This window comes from Alexandromys fortis, unplaced genomic scaffold (genome assembly GCF_014885135.2).
Source record: "Alexandromys fortis isolate MF-2015 unplaced genomic scaffold, M_Fortis_MF-2015_v1.1 scaffold_6, whole genome shotgun sequence".
Classification (NCBI taxonomy): Eukaryota; Metazoa; Chordata; class Mammalia; order Rodentia; family Cricetidae; genus Alexandromys; species Alexandromys fortis.
In genome coordinates this window covers 10,469,616-10,493,083 of record NW_026067902.1, presented here as the reverse complement: position 1 = coordinate 10,493,083, position 23,468 = coordinate 10,469,616, and the positions used below count along the sequence as shown (strand labels likewise).

At 41.9% G+C, this 23,468-nt stretch overlaps 1 protein-coding gene across 3 annotated transcripts in view; it reads left to right on the top strand.

The window, feature by feature from the left end:
* Positions 1-2,754: 2,754 nt before the first annotated feature.
* Tmem87b (transmembrane protein 87B) overlaps positions 2,755-23,468 on the top strand; it is a 39,455-nt gene continuing 18,741 nt past the window's right edge. Inside the window, exons 1-11 of one of the 3 annotated variants that reach the window (XM_050133496.1) lie at positions 2,755-3,115; positions 6,283-6,343; positions 7,952-8,046; positions 10,284-10,358; positions 12,339-12,389; positions 14,020-14,110; positions 14,548-14,609; positions 14,814-14,997; positions 17,689-17,788; positions 21,133-21,226; positions 22,886-22,959. In XM_050133496.1, coding sequence (XP_049989453.1) covers positions 2,951-3,115; positions 6,283-6,343; positions 7,952-8,046; positions 10,284-10,358; positions 12,339-12,389; positions 14,020-14,110; positions 14,548-14,609; positions 14,814-14,997; positions 17,689-17,788; positions 21,133-21,226; positions 22,886-22,959 — 1,052 coding nt within the window. In that variant the 5' untranslated portion in view covers positions 2,755-2,950. Of the gene's footprint in view, positions 3,116-6,282; positions 6,344-7,951; positions 8,047-10,226; positions 10,359-12,338; positions 12,390-14,019; positions 14,111-14,547; positions 14,610-14,813; positions 14,998-17,688; positions 17,789-21,132; positions 21,227-22,885; positions 22,960-23,468 lie in introns of all 3 variants that reach the window. The other 2 variants (XM_050133479.1, XM_050133488.1) reach the window with 2 other exon arrangements.

The window sequence follows — 23,468 nt, the reverse complement described above, 5'->3', positions numbered from 1 at the left end:
CACACAGATCGAAATTCAAAACACAGTCCTGTTTGTGTGCTCTGAGTGTGTGCTGCTTCTGTAACAACACAAGGCTGAAAAACTCTGAGTGGATCCTAAGCCAGGGAGCCATCTACACACACAATCCAGCTTCCTGGGGAGGTGACTCAGGAACATCGCTCACACATCTTTCCAAAGTCTCTCAGAGACTGCATGCCATTTGCCACCGTGGTAGCCGGCTGGACCCTGTCTTTATTGCCTACATTCCAATCCCTGTCGCATTTGCTCCTGTCTGGACTGATTTATTAAGATTGACAGAACAAAGCAGCAGAAGGCTGGGCGGCTCAGACAACAGCAATGAGCTCCTCGTGGCTGTGGAGGCCGAAAGTCCAAGACAAAGTTGTTGACACATATAGATTCTTCTGACTGCCTCTGTCTTGGGCTTGTCACTGCTCCTTTGGTCTACAGTGTCCTTCCCAGGCTATGAATGTGCCCTGAGTTCCTCCTGTGATAGGGACACTGGTCAGACTGGATAAGGGCCCACCCTGAAGACCTCATCTTACTTTAATTATCTCTCTAAATGTTCACATTTGTTGAACTGAAGATTAGAACCAGCACGTGAAGGAATTCAGGGCACAGTATCTGCCCCATAAGGCTAATCTACTGGCGTTTACAATCCTTTCCTGATGAACATGGAGTCTTTACCCCAGAGACTACTTCTAGAAGCATTTAAATCAAAGAACTCCCCCCACACACAAATTATTTATTTTGTATACAGTGTTCTGTCTGCACATGTACCAACATGCTAGAAGAGGGCACCAGATCTCATTACTGATGGTTGTGAGCCACCGGGTGGTTGCTAGGAATTGAACTCAAGATCTCTCAACAGCTGAGCCATCTCTCCAGCCCCAATATAAGGATTTTTTAAAAGTTGCTTATAGACTTTTTAAAATAAAAATATTTTTAGGTTTATTTATTTTATTTATATGTTTGAGTATTTTGCCTATATGTATAAATGTGGCTGGTGTCCAAGAAGGTCAGAAGAGGATAACAGATCCCCTGGAAGTAGAGCTGAAGACGGTTGTGAGCTGTTGCCAGGATGCTAGGAACAGAACCCTGGTCCTATGGAAGAGCAGCCTGTGCTCTTACCTCTGAGCCATGTCTCCAGACACCTCAGTATGTGGCCACTTTCTCCAGTTCTATTAGCTCTTTCTGTAGTGCTGGGGAATCAAACCAGGGTAGGGTACATTGGGCAGATGCTATATTCACTGGCTGCTAATAGCTCTTTGCTGTATGATGGGTTTTTATTGATCTTATCCAGGTAGAATGCTGTGGATCTAGGTGGTAATAAAGGCAGCCTGACTTACTTAAAGAGGCAATGTTAGTACCACTCTTCCTTGGCAATGAAATTACCCTAGAATAAGAAACATCTAATTATATAAAAGTAATTACTCTTTCAAAAATGTAATTATGGCCAGGCGGTGGTGACATATGCCTTTAATCCCAGCACTCGGGAGGCAGAGGCAGGCGGATCTCTGTGAGTTCGAGGCCAGCCTGGTCTACAAGAGCTAGTTCCAGGACAGGCTCCAAAGCTACAGAGAAACCCTGTCTCAAAAAAACAAAACAAAACAAAAAAGCTAGTTCCAGGACAGGCTCCAAAGATACAGGAAAACCCTGTCTCAAAAAACCAGAAAAAAAAATTAATTACATTTTATTTATGTATCAAGCGGGGAGCATGCGGAGGTTAGAGAACAACATACATGCCAGAGTCTGTTTTCTCCTTACAGCATGTGGACCCAGGGAAAGAACTCAGGTGGTCTGGGTTTGTAGCGAGCACCTTTAACCTTGGGACCGGCTCTTCAATAGTGTAAAATCCCGGTGAGTCTACTGCTGTGTGATACTTAATGAGCAGTAAGACACAAGTGTTTTGAATTGATAACTGGTTTAATGATCTCTATTAAGGCCCTTCTTGTAGCGTGGGATATTGCTTAGGTGGGGGGAGAGCTTTTGGGGGGACCAGTAAGTTATTAGAACTCTTCAAAGATACATTCCTCTCTATTTCACCGTAAACTTAATGTGCTTGCAAAATAATTAACTAAAAATGCGTAAATTAGAGATATGGACAACAACTCCTACTGAAGTTAGCAATTGTTAATCTAATTGGGACTAAAAAGACCATCAGGGAAGATTCAAGTTTCTATAAAACATCAACTTACTAGTGCCACCTACTGGTGAGATCTGACTATTGCTCTAGGAATGATTTTTTTCCTTTAGAGTTCGTTTTGATGGTTATTTAACAAGCGTTCTGTTGTTTTGTGTTGCTTTTAGACAAGGTCTCACGTAGCTCACCTCAAGCTGGCCTCAAGCTTGCTATGTAGCTTAGGTTGTCTTTGAATTCCCACGATCCTCCAACCTCCCAGTTCTGGGATCTTCTTTTCTGCCAACTCTTAACTAGAAGAGATCCCATTATACTCCAGACCAGATCTTTATTTTCTAGCCTCCCTGCAGGCCCTGCCTCTTTTTCCTCCCTTTTCTTTCCCCGCCTCCATCTTCCAGCAGCTTTTAGTTCCGCCCACTCGACCCTTAATCTCTTGCAGTCTGCCTTCCCCCGCCCCTACCCGGGAAGGCCCCGCCTCCTTGCCGCGCCCCGCGATCATAAACCCGCCCTACTTAAGCTCTTGGCCACGCCTCCCCTTCGGCCCCGCCCCTTCCTGTGCCACGGGTCCGTCTCCCCCTCCTACTCTCATCCTCCCCCTCCGCGCTTCCTCGGTTTCTCCCAGGCCTGTCCCTGAAGCCACCTCCCGTGTTCCGCCCCGCTTCCCCGACTCTGACCGCGCCTCCTCGCTCTCCGCACCCCCGGCTCCAGCTCGCTTTCCCGCGTGGGCCCGTCCCTCCAGGGGCGGAGCTGCGCCAGGGGCGGCCCCGGGGCGTGGCCGGGTTCCGGGAGTGCAGGTGCGGCTTCCGCGTCAAGATGGCCGCCGCCTGTGGCTCTTCGCCCTGCCTCGCCCCCGGCCTCCTCTGCCGCCTGCCTGCCGGGGCCCAGCTGCTGCGCGTCGCCCTGTGCCTCCTGTGCTGGGCCCCGGCGGCCGTGGAAGCCGTCCCTGAGCTCGGGCTTTGGACAAGGACGGTCAATAACGTAAGTACCCTGGGGACTGAGGCGTGGCGCTCCTCGGACTCTCAGGGCCCTGGCAGGGTAGCTCCGCCCGCGCACCGGTCTGGCCTCGGGGCTTGTTCACTGGCGCTCTGTCGAGCCGGCAGTGGGTTCTCTGACAGGTTTACTGAGCCTTTTGTCTAGGGTGGGCTCTAGGAAAGGAGCGTCCCCTCCTCTGCCCGATGTGGGCTTCAGGGAAGAGCGATCCCAAGGTGCTTAGGCCGCTTCCCCTTCCAAACGCTCTTGCTGCTCATGCGTCTCTTCCCCGGTTTCATCCTGGCCTCTCACTGTACCTGGGCACGGTGTGTCTAGCTCATGCCTTTATTTGTTCAGTTCAGAGCCCCCAGTCTCTGCATTCCCAGCGACAGCGTTGGGACCGAACCCTTCGGCTCGATTACTGCTCAAGGCCGCAGGGAGGTTTGTCCAGCCCTTCTGTTGGAGCGTACATTTAATATGCCCTATACTCGTGCACACAGTCACCTCGCCTCTCTTTTGCTGGGGTTTCCGCATATTCTTTAGCGCTCCTATCACACTTGAGGGACTTCTGCGTGTGTGGGCGGGGCAAGGTGTGTGTTTAGGAATGTTTCAAAGGCGAGTCTGGAGGCTTTGGGTGGGTGAAAAGTTCCTTAACCGGGCAGGCCAGTAGAGAACTTGATGTTTTGTGTGGTTAAGAGATTATGTGGGGGAAATGCAGGGCCAGAAGAATTATAGAAAGTCTTGAAAAAGAGACAGGATGTCGGGAAGCGGCATTGTCTCTGAGAGTTTCTCGAGAGTTAGATGACGACTCACCCAGATCTGCTTAGGGTGTACTAGAACGACATCCAAATTTTAAAGATGAAGTTTATACTTCTTCCACCAAATGTAATATCAGAAGCTGCATAGATGTCCAAACCCAAAACTACGGAGGGGGTCAAACGTAGGCTTGTTTCTGTATCCTGCAGGGCTCAGTGTAGCATTTCTTTGAAGATCGTTCTGAGTCGGTGCCCCGTGTTATAGACTTAGCAGCGATAGGGGCTGCCCATCCCAGATGCTGAACTTCTCATCAATAAAAAGCATTTGTTGAAGCACGATTCACAGTTCCTGCTGCCTCTGTAGTGAATGTAATCAAGCTAGCGTTTGTAAACTGAAAGTAAAAACACTGCAAGCGAATCAGCTACGTGAAAACTGTAAAGATCTTTGCTCAGCATACTTTGGATAGTAAGACTCCCACGGAGAAGAATGACAGCCTCTTTTGACAAGCAGAGAAGTTTGTTTCTTGATTATCATTTGCTATGATCAGGCAGAGTTTATTTCCTCTTTAGGTCAGACCAGGAGCATCAGCAAGCTTTTCTTTGCAATAAGCAGGCTGATTATTTTCTTCTTAAGTTGACTCGTCAGAATTTGTCTTTTAGAACAGAAAGAATGAGAGTTTCATTTGTTTTGTGAGTTCATCAGAAGAAAAAAAAGGTTCTTTTGGATACAAAACTCAGCCAATAGGTTGAGCACCGCTGTATGCCATGCACTAGATTGGTCGTTACTCTTGCAAAGATGAACTTTCGATACAGTGCTTTCTCTTAAGGAGCTAGGACAGTGTGGGAAACACATTTATGAGTAGATACTTAGTACATCATAGCATTCTTGGGATACTAGTATTCAAGTACCGATGGAGCCAGACCGGGGAGGTGTGTAGCTAGTCTGAAAAGACGATTATCTATTTCCTTTGTGAGAAAAGGTGTGGAACAATAGCATTGTGGGAAATTATGGATGTTTATGTTGAATGAAGTTCTGGAAGGTGGGGAACGAAGGTCACCGTAGACCTACTTCACTAGACTTTAGCCTTACAGTCCAGGACGGAGACAGAGCATTTTGAAGCTGGCTGAGTTTGAACAGTGTGTCTCTTGAAATTGGTAGCTGTTATGTGGCTTTCCTCTGAGACTGTTTCTGATAGGATGGTGACAAATGAAAGTAGCGACTGTGGAGTCCAGCTTAGTGGACCAGCGAGTGCACTGTGGTCCCTCATAAGAACCAGGGTGCTCCTGGCGTGGGTAAGAACCGAGAGCTATGTCACTGAAGATCCACGCTACAACCTGCAGGCAGCTACTCCACCCTAGCAACTGTTCCTGCTCCTGTAACTTCAGGGCGGACTGTTGTCAGCCTTGTGAACTTTTTAAGCTTTAGACTGCCCTCTTCCCTTAGGAAGGAGAGTTTGAAGCCAGCTATACAGCGCAGCTGCCATTTGGCTCCACATGAGGGAGCACTATGGTTCATAGGCACAGAATTGCAGCTCGGAGCACTTAAACTAATGTGTTTATTATGTCACCTAACTTGGATTTTTTTTTAATTGTTTATCATGAGCCAGACATATACCCTTCCCCCATCTATTTGGGGTTTGATTTCGACCTGGGATTATCAGTAGGTAGTTTTGGATATGAATTACAGAAAGCCGTTACAGGGATTTTGGCAGAACTGCTAATTATTTTAGCTTCTATTAATCTGTATATCGCCACGTGGCAGTGGCTTACCTGGAAAGATTCAGCATGTCTGACTCAGGTGGCTCCATGGTATTCCTCTCTCACTCTGCTTTCTTCCTCCCAGAATTCAGTTCTGTCTTCTCTGCCTACCTAAGTTCTGGCTTATCAGGCCAAAGCAATTTCTTTATTCATTAACCAATACAAGCAACACATAGAAAGAAGGACCTCCTACACCATTCCTTACTGAAGATAACTAGGAAATAGACATAGCAATGGGATTGTAAGCGAGCAAGAGATGTGATTAATTTACATTTTAAAGATTTATTTTTAATATTTAATTACATGTATGGGGTAGGGGAAAATGTGTACATGAATTCAGGTACCTGCAGAGGTCAGAAGAGGACATCAAGCTGGATTTATAGGGAGTTGTGAACCTTGTGATAATGGATGCTGGTAACTGAACTCACATCCTCTGTAAGAGCAGTAGGCATTCTTAACCACCCAGCCATCTCTCTTGCCCCAGTTTTATAGTTTTAAAATGTCTTGACTCAAAAGCTAGATGTGGGAACTTTAAAAGATAATCACTCTGCTCAGACAGTGTCATAGGATTTAGAGTGCTGTATTTAGAAGATGAAACTAGATTTAAACAATAGAGAAAGAAAGTTTTAACTAAGATATTTCTGTATTTGTTTTTCATTTTAGAAATCAGGACCTTTGATATTTAGGAAAACTATGTTTAACTCTACTGATATAAAGTTTTCTGGTAAGTATACTAATACAATTCTGACATATTATAAATGAACCCAATAATATGAACTAATGTAAGATACATTAAGCTGAATTTTACCAGGCTTTTTCTTTTAGACCACCAACGAGCTTCCAGATTATGACACAGAAACTTACTAGTGTTGAATGCTTGGCCTAATTTAGGCACATTTCTGGCTAGTTCTTTTAACTTAACCTGTTTTTCTTTATCTACCTTTTGCCTTGGGGCTTGTTACCTACCTTTCTTTCTTTTGTAAATCTTTCACTGCTTCTCTATGTCTAACTGGCTGGTGTCTGCCTGTCTGACCATCATTCTCTCCTCCTTCCTGGTTCTTTTTTCTATCTCAAGCCTAGATTTCTCTTCCTATTTTTCTCTCTGCTGGCCAGTCCTGCCTATTCTTTCTCCTGCCTAGCTATTGGCCATTCAGCTCTTTATAAGGCCAATTAGATGCCTTACGCAGGCAAGGTAAAACAGGTGCAACACATCCTTACTTTGTTAAACAAATACAGCATAAACAAAAGTAACACACCTTTACACAGTTAAAGTAATATTCTGCAGCATAAACCAATGTAACACATCTTTGACTAGTTAAAATAATATTTTACAACACTGAACTTTTTGTTTTTAACTGATTCTAACATTTTAAAATTTTGTTTCATTCAGGGCTTAGTTATGTATAACAATAGAGTTTTTTCAATTCTATCAGCCTTATTGGTGGGCTCTGTTTGGGTTACCATCCTTTAAAGATGATCCTCAGTGACCCTCACCTTCTGGTACTCATCATCCACCACGTTCTACAGAGTTGCTCTTAAGTGTGAGGCTATGCTGGAGAAAGATGCTCTGGCTTCTCTGCCCTTTCCTGATAATTTGCTCTGGAAGTCGGCTGTAGTGGCATAGACACTCCCAACAAGAGCTTTCTCTGGCTTTGGATCTAACCCTTTTCAGTCTTAATCATGCCACCTAGAACTTTTAGTATTGGTGGTGCCTTATGGTATTCAAACTAAAGGTCAGACTTCTCGGTCTGTGTGACCTGTATCCAGGCAGTCATCCTTGGTCTAGACTCACAACTAGACTAGGCTTGACTGCTTCACTTGACTAGCCTGCTTTTTTTCCTCCAGGTAACATGCCTTAGCCCTAGATCATGGGTCATGTCAGGTGTCCAGTGCCCTTGACAGCCTGTTCTCAGCCTCTCATCCTCACAGAGCACCCACTTGTTAACTCCAACAGATTGTTGTTCATAAGAAGGAGCTGTTCTTGTTAGCTGCTGGCCTTCTGTGCTACACAGCAAGGAGTTTATTCAGCATGGTTTGGATGAGTAAGTGAGAGAATATGTTAGACTGAGAGAGGCCATAGCATAACAAGCCAGGATGCTTAGTTGATTATAACATAGGACTTACATTTGAATAGTTGTAGTAAGTTCTGGCCAACTGTTACAATTTAATGAATTTATTCTTCTCATTTTATTTATCCTTCTCAGTGATTTAGAGAAATTAGGTAATGTTTTACTCCTGTTAGCATTAAAACAGCCAGTTTCAAACAGTACTCTTAAGTCTCAAGTCCATATAGACTGTTATTAATGTACAATGAAACTCTTTGTCTGAACAGTGAAGTCGTTCAGTTGTTCTGCACCTGTGAAGTTTACCATAGAGTGGCATTTGAAGTATCACACCTGTCACAACGAATACCCTGAGCTGGAGGAGGTGAGTGGAAACAAGTCTGTAGTGTATACAAAGCTCTGAAGGACTGTCAGTAAGAGGATTTGATAGAGGACCAGGTGAGGAGGTACACGTGGAGCTCACAATTGAGAAATGCTCCAAACTGATGTTGTGACTTAAGACAGTAAATGAAAGTGCGTGCTTCTTGACAAAACTATAAGCTGTGTAATCTCCTCGTGAGGTATCTTATAAAACAATGTTTAAATCAGGCTTGTGGGAGGGCTGTGACAAGTCAACTTAATTTGAGAAGGAAATTGAAGTTTCTCATCATTCAAACAATGAGTTGCTAGGAACCCAGAACCTTAGGGGCACAAGTAGATTTTGTGAGTTCAAGTCAGTCACTGAGGAGAGTGGAGACATCTGAGGACGGGCAGAGAGGAGGAAAGAGTCTGTGCTAAGGATGGAGTCTCCTCTTCTGGATTGGGGGGTGCTCTTTGTAGCCCCTTGCAAGGTGCTCTTTGATGGATCTTACGACAATTGCTTAGAAGCCTTCTCTGTTATGTTTGGCTTCTATCCTGAGTAATGTTGGGTTTCCATTTTATTAGTTCTGCCTTTTCATTTAGAGCAAATGTCCCTCAATTTGACTAGCTCTACTTCTTCACGATCAGATTCCAGGTAAGTACTTCTAGCAGGCATCCCACACAATACCGAATTGTCCTTTGTTTGGTGATGTTAACTCAAACAGTTGATAGAGGAAGTACTTATTGATCTTTCCACTGTAGAGTTACTGCTTTTTGTTGGTGTGTAGGACAGTATTTTTATAGCTATATAAATATCCGGGTTATCGGGTTTTTTTAAAGATTTATTTATTTATTATGTATACATTCTACCTCCATATATGTCCACACGCCAGAGGGTGCTAGATCTCATTACAGATGGTTGTGAGCCACCATGTGGTTGCTGGGAATTGAACTCAGAACCTCTGGAAGAGCAGCCGGTGCTCTTAACCACTGAGCCATCTCTCCAGCCCCCCGGGTTATTTTTTTTTTTCATCAAATATCTATCCATTTATTTTAGCAGCATTCTATGAGTCTTGCCTTATGAATCAGTTGTTTTAATAATTGCCAAACAATGATTCTATTATTTCCAGTTTTCTTTTATATTTTTTAGTGTTTGTGAATGAGCTGCCCTGTTTTTCCTATTTTTTTCTATTGATCCCAGGCAATATTATGGACACATTAATTTTTACTTTGTTTCATAAGCCATGATCAGTTAGTTTTTGTTGTTGTTGTTTTTATGTTTTTGTTTTCTCAAGATGGGGGACTGTCTTTGTAGACAAGGCTGGCCTCAAACTCACAGAGATACTCTGCCTCCCAAGTGCTAGGATTAAAGATGTGTGCCATTGTTTCCACCTATTTTGTTTTTTGAGACAGAGTCTCCCTGTGTGTCCCAGAGACAATGTTTTTATTTGCTCTGCTCCAATTGTGCTGTATTTGGTCTGTGAGAGGAAATTCTTGGAAGATGGGGTGCTTGTGTTAGTGACTTAGCTTAGTCCTCTGTTATTGGTCCAGAAGCGTTTGACTAGGTTAGCTGCTTTTGATTTATTTACCATTTGCTTTCTACGTCTTTGTAAGTAAATACTTTTCTCTTTCTTTGTGACATTTTTACCTATAGGATAAAATAGAAGTAGCCCTAGGGCATGTTTTATTTTTCTAGAAGCTATTTCTTTGTGATAGCATGTTGATTTTTATTTTGTCTTGAAGCAGGGTTTTATTATGTACCTCTGACTCTCCTGGAACTTACCTAAGCTGGTTTTGAACTCAGATATATACCTGCCTCTATCTCAACAGTACTGATGTTAAAGATGCATAGCACTAATCCCAGCTACTGTTTTGTTTTTTGAGACAGTCTCTTTGTGTTTCCCAGGCAGCTATGCTCCAGGCCCACCTATGATAGTGTCTTCATCTCTTTCCTCATAGTAAGGCCATGATTGCACTTGATACTGGGTACAAACACATTGGAATGGCTAAAATGGTATGGCCACTTCAGCTATACTTAGAATCACAGTTAATAGTTTTTTATCTTCGGTATTTTATTTTATTGCATATTTTCAAATATTCCAAACTGAATAAATTTTTGGCATTCTTTAGATATGAAGTTTTATTTCTTCTAGGAAAAAAAAAAGTGTAGAAGTAAATTATAACCTAGAATTTTACCTTGGATAGGAGCTGTCCCAAAAACATGAACTTAATGCTGATGCGGACTTCTGTGCTTATTTCAAGAACATAGACTGTTGGACAACAAAAAGTGAGAACTTAGATTGCAGCAGTGATTTACAGGCATTTCCCTCATTAACTGTAAGTATCTGCCTCACCGTGTTAAAAATTAACTGATTTTACTTGAAGTGAATACAAACGCCAAGCTTGAATAATGTTTTGTCAGTATTTTCAGAAAGGAAGGTGTTTGCCTTTAAGTCTTGGTTTTAATTTTTGCATGTGTGCATTAGGATGTAAGAAAAAATTGATATTCTATTCCTTTTTTATTTTATTTATTTATTTGAGGTAGTCTCATTATAGTCCTAACTGACCTGGAACCCTCTATGTAGACAAGGCTGTCTTGGAACCCAGATATACCTGTTTTAGCCTCCAAATTGCTGGGATTAAAAGTGTGCACCACCATGCTTCCAGATCATTCTCTTTTCAACCTTACAAGAGGTTTTTATGATCTGCTCTCTCCCATTTTATCTTTCATTCTTCTCTACACTGTTCTCTGGTTTTTGCTCCCAGCATCCTGTCATATGAGCCCTGGTCAAGATTATCAGTGTTGTTAAGACCAGTGATCTGTTACCCTTACCAAAGGTCTTCTTGCCTTGTCACCAGCATTTGACAGCCTGAACATTTCTCTTAAAGATTTTTTTTTATTATGTATAAAGTGTTCTGCCTGCATTTATCCCTTCTCATTATAGATGGTTGTGAGCCACCATGTGGTTGCTGGGAATTGAACTGGACCTCTGGAAGAGCAGCCAGTGCTCTTAACCTATGAGCCATTTCTCCAGCCCCTGCCTGAACATTTCTTATGCGCTTGTTCTGTCTCCCAGCAAGTGGTCTTATAAATGTTAATAAAACAGTCATACCTGACTTGCTGGGGTTTTGGGATGGTGTGGTGGAGTCGGGGGGAGGGGGGAGGCAGGGGTGTCAACTTGACACAAGCTATAATCATCTGGGAAGAGGAACTTTAATTGAGAAAATGCCTCCATCAGATTGCCTGTAGACAAGTCTGTGGGGGAATTTTCTTGATTAATGATTAATGTGGAAGGGTCCAGTTCATTGTGGGTGGTGGTATAGGACACTGGACAGGTGGTCTTGAGTTCTATAAGAAAGTAGACTGAGAAAGCCATGGGGAGCAAGACAGTAAGCAGTGTTCCTCCATGGCTTCAACTTCAGTCCTGCCTCCAGGTTCATGTCCTGACTTCCCTCAGTGATGGAGTGTGACCTGAGAGTTGTAAGAATTAAACCCTTTCCTCCCTGTGCTGCTTTTGGTCATGGAGTTTATCATAGCAATAGAAATTCTTAGATGAGCAGATAGGGAGATTATGGATCATTATAATTTACTTTTTCCTAGAAATTATAAAGTGAAAATGCCTTTAGTAAAAAATTTAAACTTCTTTTTAAAATGTGTTTGGAAGCATAATAAACATAAGAAAAGAACACAAATGTGCCTCAGTGGTTTTCAGAAACTGCAGGTTTCGACCAAGTACAGAGCTTTAGCACTTAGAGCCCCTGTTTATTTCCTGCATTTCTCTAACCATACCCACTCTTCAACATTAATCACACTATTAAGGAAGCAAGAACTTTTTCTTTTAAGCAGAAGAACTTTTTTTAAAGATAGCGTTTTAAAAAGCTTTATTTATTTTTGTTTTATGTGCATTGTTGTTTTGCTTGTATGTATGTATAAGGATACCAGATTCCTTGGAACTGGAGTTACAGACAATTGTGGGCTGCATATGGTACTGGGAATTGAACCTTGGTCCTCTGAAAGAGCAGTCAGTCCTCCTAACTGCTGAACTGTCTGTCTCTCCAGCCCCACAGAAGAACTTTGTTAACTCATGTTCAGAGTACAGTGACACTTATTTTCTCATGTTCAACTTTTAAATCTATTTTCTTCTAAAGCTTTGTCTTAGTTATTAAAAACAACTTTTCTCCATAGAAATATAGTTATTTAGGGTGGCTTGTTATTAGATAATTGTTATAATTAGATAACTTAGACAATAAATCCATTGTTTAGAATGAATTATTATCTGCAGTAATATAGAATGGTATTGTTTTACTCTTTTTCAGAATAAAGAGCTAACAGGCAGCAGAAATGTTTCAAGCCAAGAAGGATCAACGGTAAACCCTTTGTCTTTAAATCCAATATGCATAAACTGTAGTGAGATTGACAAATCAATCAGATGGCTGCTTGGAGAATGATAATTATTTAAGTTGGAAAAGAAAAAGAGAAACTATTTAAAGCAGTATTTTCTTTTGTTTCAATATATATTTTACATATACTATTTCTGCTTTTGTTTTAAAATCTTTTTGAAGACTAGCTCTGCAGCCAGTTTTTTTTCTTTAAAAAAAAATTCAATTTCTCAGTGTGCAAAACGGTGTAGCTGTGGGTTGCTGCTGTCGCCATACAATGAGAAAGCAGGAGTATAGCACAGCTGGTGGGAGAAATTGTGGCCTTTGGGGAATTACTAAGAGGCAGAGACTGAGTAAGAACTATAGAGGGTCAGGAGGAGTCATGTGTAGGTACTGAGTTTGGGATAGGAGAGCTTAAATGTAGCATGTATATACTGACTTCACATCTTTCCTCAGCTATTCCAAAGAGAAATCTAATAGGAAGACATTCAGTACAGTGACTGGCACAAACCATCTAATTTTGGAGAAGAGTAAGCCATGAAAGGAAGAAAGTACTCCATGGTGTGGACTGTGCCATATTGCTTTTACAGATATTTTCATGTCATTCCCTAGACAATCCGCGTAACAGCTGTCTGCATAGCACTTACATGTTAGGTTAAGAAACAACCTAGAGATGATTTTAAGTGTGCAGGAGGCTGCACATCCATGGCATTGTATATGAAGGATTTTGGAACCTACTGGGGGTGGTGCTGGGACCTTTCCCTGTGGAGTCTGAGGACCAATTCTATCTATAGTTTAATTTTGTTTTGTGACACAGTCTTACTGCTGCCCAGACTGACCTCAGAATCAACTTCTCTGGCTAGTCTGACTTAATTTTGACATTATCTCACTTCTCTCTCAATTTTTAAAAAACAACATTTTGTTATAATTGAATGCTCAATAATATTAGGATGAAATATGAGAATTCCCAATGTTAGATTTCTTTTTTTAAAGATTTTGTTTATTTATTATATATATACAGTGTTCTGCCCACGTGTATCCCTGCATGCCCCAACAGGGCACGAGATCCATTACAGATGGCTGTAGGTCACCATGTGGGTGCTGGGAGTTGAACTCAGGTCCTTTGAAAGAGAGGACCAGTGCTCTTAACCTCTAAGCCATCTCTCCAGCCCCAATTTTTTTTCCTTTTAAGACAGGGTCTCACTCTGAAGTGCTGGATAGCCTGAAGCTTTATATAGACCAACCTGGCCTTGAACCCACAGAGATCCACTTGCCTCTGCCTCCTAAGTATTGGGATAAAGGCATGTGCTACCAAGACCAACATAGAAAAAATATTTGAGTGATAATATTAAAGAAAATATAGAATGAGAATCCAAGGGGAACCTGTGGCAGTACAGGTAGTAGAATATTACTGAGAATGAGAACCTTTTGTTCCCCGTCTGGGTATGGGGGTGTAGGGTAAGAAAAAGTTTGGCAGGACTGTTCCCATCCACTGTCTGCCATTTCTTCTCGCTTTTATCTGTTCAGTTACTAAAACTGTTTAAAGATGTTGAGTGTCTAACTGTATCTCACTTGCTAATCTGTTTAAAAGAACAAAGTCTTACTCTCCTTATTGCAGGATGTTGTAGCCAGGACCCAGAAAGATGGCTTCCATATCTTCATCGTTTCTATTAAAACAGAAAAAACAGATGCAACCTGGAATTTGAATGGTATAGTTAATCCCTTTGTATGCCTTCTCTGTTTTCTATAGTTTTTATCATTAATGTGAATCTATATTGTCTGTTTAAAACATGTCTTTCAAAAATGGATTTGTTGCCATACATCTATTTTGAAGACTTAAAACTTGATGCTTAATACTAATATACTTTTTTTAATAGATGGGGATAAATGAGTTTATGTTTAAGATGTTTTTAAAACCTGATTGTTGTGGGCATGGTAGTGCACACCTTTAATTCCAATACTGGGGAAGCAAAGGCAGGTGGATCTCTGTGAGTTCAAGGCCAGCCTGGTCTACAATGTGAGTTCTAGGACAGGGAAGGCTACACAGAGAAACTGTCTCGTAAAAACAAAACAAAAACAAAAAACCCCAAACCCTGATTATTAGTTAACTCTTAAATTTCTTCTTCCTCCCTCCTGCTGTGACTAGTTTCTCTTTCTATGTTTGGGCCTCATGGATACATCTCTGCATCAGACTGGCCTCTAATGATTGTGAGTATGTCTCATCATTTTTCTCAAGTTAATTTGTAGGAGTTCAGTAGTATAACTTCTCTGTAGGGATGCTCTGACAAGCCTTCTGTTTCTGCTTCTAGAGTGATGAGGAAATGAAGGGGCTGAGGGAAGGGAAGCTCCTGAAATGTCGACTCTCTAGAGTCGAAGGGTCAGAGGCTACTAACACTGTTTTTCTTCCTGCAGTTTTACATGGTGATGTGTATTGTTTACATATTGTATGGTGTCCTCTGGCTCATGTGGTCTGCCTGTTACTGGAAAGATATATTAAGAATCCAGTTCTGGATTGCAGCTGTTATTTTCCTAGGAATGCTTGAAAAGGCAGTTTTTTATAGTGAATACCAAAACATCAACAGCACTGGACTGTCAAGTAAGTTTTGACTGTTTCATGAGTTATGTGTAGTGTATTTTAGCTAATGTGAGCAGAGCTGTAGGCAGGCCCCTTTTATACCTAGGTGAAGAGGATGGAAGCCAACAGGAGAATGTCAGAAGGCTGGGAAGACGGCTCAGTACATGAGGACCTGAGGCAGAATTCAGTACTCACTTAAGAGCCGGATGTGGCCGCACATAAACTTCTAACCCCAACACTGGTGGGGGGGGGGGGGCCTTGCTTGCTAGCAGCCTAGCTGTAGGTTCAGTGAGAGACTTTGTCTCGGGAATAAAGTGAAGAGTAGTGAGTGAGGACACCTGTGTCCTCCGGTGTACAGGTATGAAGTGACATGTGCACTCTCCAACCCTACACAGAAGTGGGAATGTTAGAGGAGGACCCTAATCATCTGAGCTAGTTCTCCATTTGATTTTTTTTTCTGCTAATTTTCCCTTCACTTTTGTTTCTAGAAAAAGAAACAGTGGTATTAAAACAATACCAAGACATGGGTAAGGGTGCCTTAGGTGTGGCCAGTGCCTTTGATATTTTCCCTTCTCCAGTTTTTTCTCTTCTTTGAAAAAGAAAAGAGAGGCACTTTGGCCCCAGAGAATAAAATGAGTAGCACCAAATTGTGTGGTCTCTGTAGTCTGTTCTTCTCTCCTTCACCCTGCATGAGCTTTTCGGCACTGCCATGGTTTGCACAGTTGTTTGACGCTGGGAAGGATACTGTTGTACATTTCAGATGTGTGTCTCAGGCTTGTAGAAGATGGATTCAAGCAGGCTGGAAACGTGAGGGTTCAGTCTTACTACAGACACTCTGGAAAGGGAGAGAGAATTTCAAAGGGATAAAAATGACCTTTGAGTGCAGTTACAGATAATCTTGCATAGATTATTAATTGACGTTGTGATGCTGGCCCACTCCAGGAAAAAAACTGAATTGAAATACACACGAAACCACTTTGGATTCAAGTTACTATTTATTGAAACTAAACGATGCGTTCATAGAAATTTATTACACTAATTTCTTTCTGTTGAGGAATGTTGAAAATACATTAAAATAGAAAGGCTACAAGCATATCCACAAAAGGCTAAACAGAGGCCAACATGGAGGTCTGCATAGTAGAGCTGTTCCTGCTGTATATGTGCTTGTGTATACATGCACACAGATGTTTGCATATGTGCTCTAAGTCAAGAGAGTGTGGTGCTGGGTTGTATCCCAGTTGTGGATAACTCGCCTAGCATACATAGGCCCTGGATTCCTTCCCAAGCACTGTAGGGGTAGGCTGGGAGTAGTATGGATGATGAGGGTTGAAACCTACTGAGTGTCAGAGAAGACAGTTCCTTCCCTTTCTGTTCTGGTAAGGGTCTCTTATCTAGAGAGAGCAAGGGCAGTATGAACTGAGGAACAGCAAAAAACAGAGATCCATGAAGAGATGAAGGGCCATTTGCAGCTAACAGGGAATCCTAGTCTTTCATCTGAAGTGTCACCAAAGGGGTTGTCAAAGAAACTGAGCCACTGTTAGTATGTTTGAAGAGTTATGTAAAGGCCACGTACTAAATATTTTGACTTTGTACACCACGTGGTCTATGTTGTAATCACTCAGCTCTGCCATTATGAAAGTAGCCACAGACAACAATAAATAAATAAACCTGTCTGTGTTATGTTAAAACTTGATTTACAGAGATATACAAGGCCAGATTTAGCCCCTGGGCTGTAGTTTACCAATTCTTTGTATTTATTGTTGTTGACTTCCCACTGCTCTTAGCATCAAGTCTAGACTCCATTGTGGAGTCCCTGGAGCTATGATTGATCCTGGTCCTGGCCTCAATCCCACCCTCCTCTTCTCTGTTTACTGTTGACTTCTCATTGCCTTCAGCATTAAGTCTAGACTCCATAATGGAGTCCCTAGAGCCATGAGTGGTCCTAGCCTCTAACCTGTGCTCTTTTCTTGGCAGGTTGCAGTCTGCTGTATATACACCATGCTTTTCCCTTCTTCATACTTCCTTCCCCCACATATGTCCACTTGGTTTTTAAGTCCTCATTTACTCACCTTCTGTGAGTTTTCCGGACCAATTATGCCTCCCCTAAGTGTATAATGTATTAGGTGCTCTTTCTCCTAGTCTTGGGATTACTGTGTCACATGTAGCGCTCCCCATGCTTAGTTATGTCCGCTTACATGGCCTAACCAGAGTTCAGAGTCTTTGCAGATAGGGATCAAGAGGCCTCTTCATTACTGCAGTAATATGGTAGGAGCACAATAGATACTTTGATTTCTTTTTGAGGTGTTTGGGTTTGAACCTAGGGCCTTGCACATTCTAGGCTAGCACTTTACTGTTAAACATATGCTTTTTAAATGAATAAATGATGAAGGCATATGGAGAAAAGAGAACTCCAGAGAGCGTAATGGCTTTCAGATATTTGCTGAACATGACTTGGAGGGGAGCTCCGGTAGATTTCAGGTTGACGTAAGAAAACTGCCCAGTAGAGCTGATGAGACTTGAGGTGAATCTTTAGAAAGTAGTGCTGCTTTCCACTGAGGCCTGAAATATCAGTTGGATTAAATGGCTTGTAAATCACATATGGCTAATTAGTCTGAGGCCAGTGTCATTGCATATGGTGGTAATTCTTTGGAGTCTTAGTTAAAAGGTTTCTAAAAATAAACATAATAAGTTGTTTTCTTTTCTTCCCCTCAGCCCAAGGTTTACTGATATTTGCAGAGTTGATATCTGCAGTTAAGAGGACATTGGCTCGCCTGCTTGTGATCATTGTGAGCTTGGGTTACGGCATTGTGAAGTAAGTATTGCTGTATTGAACAGCTCCCAACTCTCCCGTCTAGTGCTTTTGCTCATGCACATCCTGACCTCTGTGGAACTCAGGACTTGTCATTGTTGCAGCCTGAATCCCCAAGGGAAAACCCTGAAAGAGCATGGGTTTAAAAAATTTGCATGGACCAAGTGGTGATGGCTCACGCCTTTAATCCCAACACTCAGGAGTCAGAGGCAGGTGGATCTCTGTGAGTTCGAGTCCAGCCTTGTCTATAGAGCAAGTTCTAGGACTGGCTCCATAGCTACTGAGAAACCTTGTCTTGAAAAAGAAAGAAAAAAAAATACAAACTTTACATGGACTAGCTATTTTATATTATCTCCAAATGAAGGTCCTGAATTGAATCCCAGTAGCCCAAGGGGGCCTGCACCTCCCAGAGTGCTGGGGTTATAGGTATGTGCCACCACACCTTATAAGTAGTCTGTGTTTTACTATAAAGGTGCAACAAATCCAGGCCCAAAGTACAGAACCATCATTGCTGGGGACCATCATTTATTTTCCACTGGACATACGATCTTCCCTTGCCCTGCAGACCACAAAGCTATGAAGTTCTGGACACCCTGTTGTAACATTAGAGCCACTGAGGGCACCATGAAAGGTACAGAAACTTTCTGAAAGGGAAGGCAGGAGAACTGGTCACACGACTTTGAATCTTCCTTTCTCAGGACCTCATTTACCCTGTCTTGCCTTTTCTGTTTTAACAAGCTTGCAGAAAAGGCTAGGGGCTGATATAAGAACTGCACATTAAGATGTCCCTAGGTCTACAGGAAACATGGATGGGCCCGACTTGGAGGGGTTCCCCTGGCAGTAGTGACAGTAGTAGCAGAGGGCCGAATGCCCATAGCCATCCAGGTAGCAATACTGTTACTGTCTATAAAGCAGTCTGGGGATGGGGGTGTGTACCTAGAGATGAACTCAGTGCTTGGGAGGTTCGTAACCAATAGGAACTCCTTCCTATCTTTTGTGGGTGATCTCTGGTGGGAGACTGCGAAGATGGTCATCATTTGGGTCACTCCCATCTAAAGGATTCATAATGGGCTCTTGTACCATTGACCTACCCAGGGAACCAGCAGAGGCCATGTACTCCCAGAGTAGCCCTCCTACCTGAGAGTAACCCTACCACTGCAGCGTAGGCACAAGCAGCTTGGGAGAGGTGAGAGGAAGTAGAAAGCCCTGTTAGTAACTTTAGCTGTTCTCTGCACAGTGCAAATGTTTGGCAGGTGTTTGAGGTGCTTGGTTAAGGGTATTTTCAAGTTAAGGTAGGATCACAGGGGAAACAACATTAATGTCAGCTAATAAAAAAAAAAAAGTAAGAGAAATCTAGGAGCTCTGAAGTGTTCACAGCGAAGACAAAGGTAGAAAAGTGGTACTAAGGGTGTGACTTCAAGGATCTGAATTCCTTATGCTGATTTGTGTATTCTCATTGTTTGGGAACACGGCTAGCATCAAGATGTCAGGCTCCCAGGCCCTTCCTGAAGAGGTGACAGGAGTAAAACTAAAACAAATGGAGTTGGGTTCAGTTGTCTCTGGGATCCAGGCAGGGGTGACATTGCTGTGTCAGGTGTTTCATTCACAAGGGCAGTAGAGACTGTTTAGAACTGCCATCTAGGGGCTAGGGAAATGGCTCAGTAGTTAAGAGTACCAGCTACTCATCCAGAGGACCCGGGTTCAATTCCTAGCACTCACATGGCAGTTCAGAATTGCCTGTAACTCCAGTATCAGGATCTGACACCTTTACACTGACATACGTGCAGGCAAAACATGAATGCACATGAAAGGAAAATAAGTAAACTATTTAAATAAAGAAAATACCATCTAAGCCCAGATGCAAACATGGCAACTCAACTATGTTTTTGAATTACAGACATTCTTATCTGTCGTAATTCTGATCTGCCCTTCCCTCTGATGTAAGGAGGATTCTGACTGCCATAAGGACTAAGATAGTTTACTAGCTTTTAAGCCCCAGTTTCTCGTGGATCATTGACTAGTTTAAATCATAGATGGCTTGGAGTTCTGATCACTTTAATAATTTTTTTAATCCCATTTTACTTCTAATTGAATGTGGCTGGTGTAGACGGATAGTGCTAGAGTAGGGATTAGCCAAGTTGCTTAGCTCTTGATGGTGCTGAGAGCAAGCCTGGTTTTGTTGGCTTTCTAATAGGTGATCATTATCCACACGTAGTTCTTCCCAGTTCTTTCCCTCCTAAAGGCAGGAAGGTAAACAGTAACAGCGTATGTTTTTATCTTAAAGGGGCACACAGAGGTGTTTTTCCATGTTTCCTGAAGAGTTCTGTTATATAACTTTCCCAAGGTAATGAGGATGCTTTTCTCCCTAAAGCTGTTGGGCTATTACTAGCTGGTAAAAATTTTCCTCCCTAACTCTTGGCAATAATGGTAAAGCTGTCATGATCACTGACAGACTGGCTTTTAGGCTTTCTTATTTTGTCTTTCTTGAGTAAGTACCTTGGATAGAATTGTTACGTTACAGCTAGGTCTGTTGAGTAATCCCAGCACTCCCCAAATGACCTCCAGTTCAGGGCCAACCTGGGCAGCATTCCAAGCCCTTTCTTGCCTGTAACCTCAACGGGGCTACCACCCTGGTCCCCTTCTCCAGCTCCTTGCCTTAGGTTTTGCTTTAACATGACTGTCTTAGATATATTTTCAAAGCCATTTTTTCCTTACTCTGAGAAGAGGGTTTAAAGTATTGTAAGAGCATGTGTAATCAGTTCTGATTTGTAGATCCCATCTGTATTCAGGTTGTTAATTGTAAAAGAAATAAAATTTCCCCTACTCATTTATGTTGTAAGAATCAAAAATATTATTTTAACTTTTAAGTTTAAAGATTAAAAGCCAAATTATGTTATTACCCTTGCTATGGGATGAGAGACAGGAAAGAGAGGGAGGGCATTAGGGTTCCTTTTGCTCATACCCTGCTCTGTGTCCAGTCACTAGATCAGTGGGCTCCTCCAAGATAGTGCTCCATATAGCTTGCGGTTATAGTTAATGGAAGTCATAGTCTCTGTCAGCAGCCCCTAGACACTGACATAACCCTGCCTGGATTCACCAACCTGCTCCTCAATTCTAAGTAGTACTTGATTATGTTCATCCTGTTGCTTGAACTTCAAATCCTCTGGCACCTTCACAGCTTCAAGTCCTAGAGGTAAGTCCTGGTGTCCTGTGAAAGAGAACACAGAGTTCCAGGCATAGCCACGTAACTAAATAGTGCTCTCTGTGTACAGACCCTGTGAGTTCTGTGTTCAGATGTGCTCTCCTTACCTGTGCTTTCTCTCTCCCCACTCTCTTGCTTATTCTAGGCCTCGGTTAGGAACAGTCATGCACCGGGTGATCGGACTGGGACTGCTTTACTTGATCTTTGCAGCCATTGAAGGCGTCATGAGAGTCATTGGGGTAAAAGCCACATTAACCCAGTCACCCCTTTTTGTTGCTATGGAATGAAATTGTACTTAGTTTCTTAATATCTCTTTGTTTTTAAGATAACAATGTATGAGAGAGTTCCAATTTGAGTATTTTTCAGATGGAATAGTCTTTTTTTTTTTTTTTGGAATAGTCTTTTTTTAATAATTGGTGAAGGAAGAGCCCAGAGAGCTTTCTAAAAGTGGACAGTGGAAGCACTGATTAGCATCCTTGGAAGCAGCTCCTTCCAGAAACGTCTACGTCTGTGCTCATTATTAAGGGTGTCTATTTCTGCCCTGACGTAGTTGAACACAGGCATATCTTTCTTAATCCTGGGCTTAGAAATGGATCAAATGAGCAGAAAGGGAATTATTCCCTTCACTCGTGTAAGCATCCCTCCTCTCATTTGGCTCTAACTTTGCTCTAGCTGGATTTACTCTCTAGGGAGTCAGCGCTTCCTATAGTTGGAAGAACCAGGAGGAGGTGATGTTCAGGGAAGACCGTGGTCATGTGGGCAATAGCACTTGTCCTCTGAGAAAGTGTTGGATTTTAGTTTCTGAAAACCCCTAAGAGAAAAGCAAAACTAGCTGAACTGCTCCTGTGAAAGGAGCTTGAGTTCTTGGGAAGCCGAATTGAGAAGCTTACTGGGGTTTACCTGACTCATAGACTTACATTGTACCCAAAATGTATTGAATCCATTGTGTAGCTCAGATCACTGCACAGAGCAGTTAACGTGAGCTTCCCTCACATATTTTTGTTTGGCTCTTGAAGGAGGACATTTTTGAGCAGTATTAACAAGCCTCATTCCATTATCCTGATGTATCTGCATTCCGTATTATACACCTGTTCTTTTATTCTTTGAGTATATTTGTTTCTTTTTATAATCATGAAGAATCCCTTGTGTGTGTCTGTGTTGCGACAGGGTTTCTCTGTGTAACAGTCCTGCCTGTCCTGAAACTCTCTTTGTAGACCAGCCTGGTCTTGAGCTCACAGAGATCCACCTGCTTCTGCCTCCTGAGTGCTGGGATTAAAGGTCTGTGCTACCACACCTGGCTAGCCTCCTATATGTCTAAATATATATGTAAACATAATAATTCATAGAAAATTAGTCTTTACTAAAAAAACTATATGAAAAATAACAACCTGCATATAAATATAGTATTATATATTTTAACATTTACATAACCAACACTTTAGATACTGGCTGTTGAAACAGGTATCTAATTTATAGTTTGTTCCTCCCTTTCCACATAATATCCTACTTTTACTTTAACTTTTTTACATGAGTGTATGTTTTTACCATCAAGGGAGGGCAGGAGTCTGTTCCTTTCATAGGATCAGCTCTAAGTTTGGTATGACGAGGAGGAGCATTGAAATGGCAGGTCCGGGTGAGATTGGGGCATGGCAAGCATTTTTTTTTATTATTATTATTTGCCAGTCTATTTAATTCCAGCATGAAATAAATTGGTAAGAAATTACATTTGGTTTTCCCAAAACAGATGATTTCTGTTTGCTAAACACAATTCCATCAAGCTATAAAGTCTTCCATGGTATTGTAGGTGATAAAAAGCAAAATTGTTTCTCTTCACGTGATACTTATACACTGCAGTGAATCGTGTGTAAATTTAGACCTTCCCTACTTTTATCTTTCAGGGTTCTAAACATTTAGCTGTTGTATTGAGTGACATTATTTTAGCAGTTATTGACTCCATTTTTGTGTGGTTCATATCCTTTACCATGTCCTCCCAAAATAGTTTGTGGTATTATTAAAATTAGATTACTTTTAATTTATAATAATGGTGGAATGAAATATAATTGTGCATTATTGTTTTCTCAATATAGTAGTTTAGCTAAAGGCAAGAAAGTAGTAACTCTCCAGATAGAAATGTCTTTATTTTTCTGTTAGTTCACTAAATAAAGTGCTCAGTGTACACCTGACACAGTGAGGCACAAATAGAGAATATTGTCTCTGCATTTACAGAATTCACGCCTGATAGAGACAAATATGTAACTTCACTGGAACAGCACAGCAGGAGAAATTGCCATTTTAGAGTGTTGGTGTGAGAATAGAGGCAAGAGGAAAACTCTGGCAATAAAAGTAAAGACTTCACAGAAATGGTTGAGTAAGTAGGAAGAGAATTGAGGGGAAAGCATAGTTGGAAGTGTAAAGCTAAAGGAGACAGTGGCAGAATATCCCAGATTAGATTTTTACATGTAAATATGGTGGGGGGATATG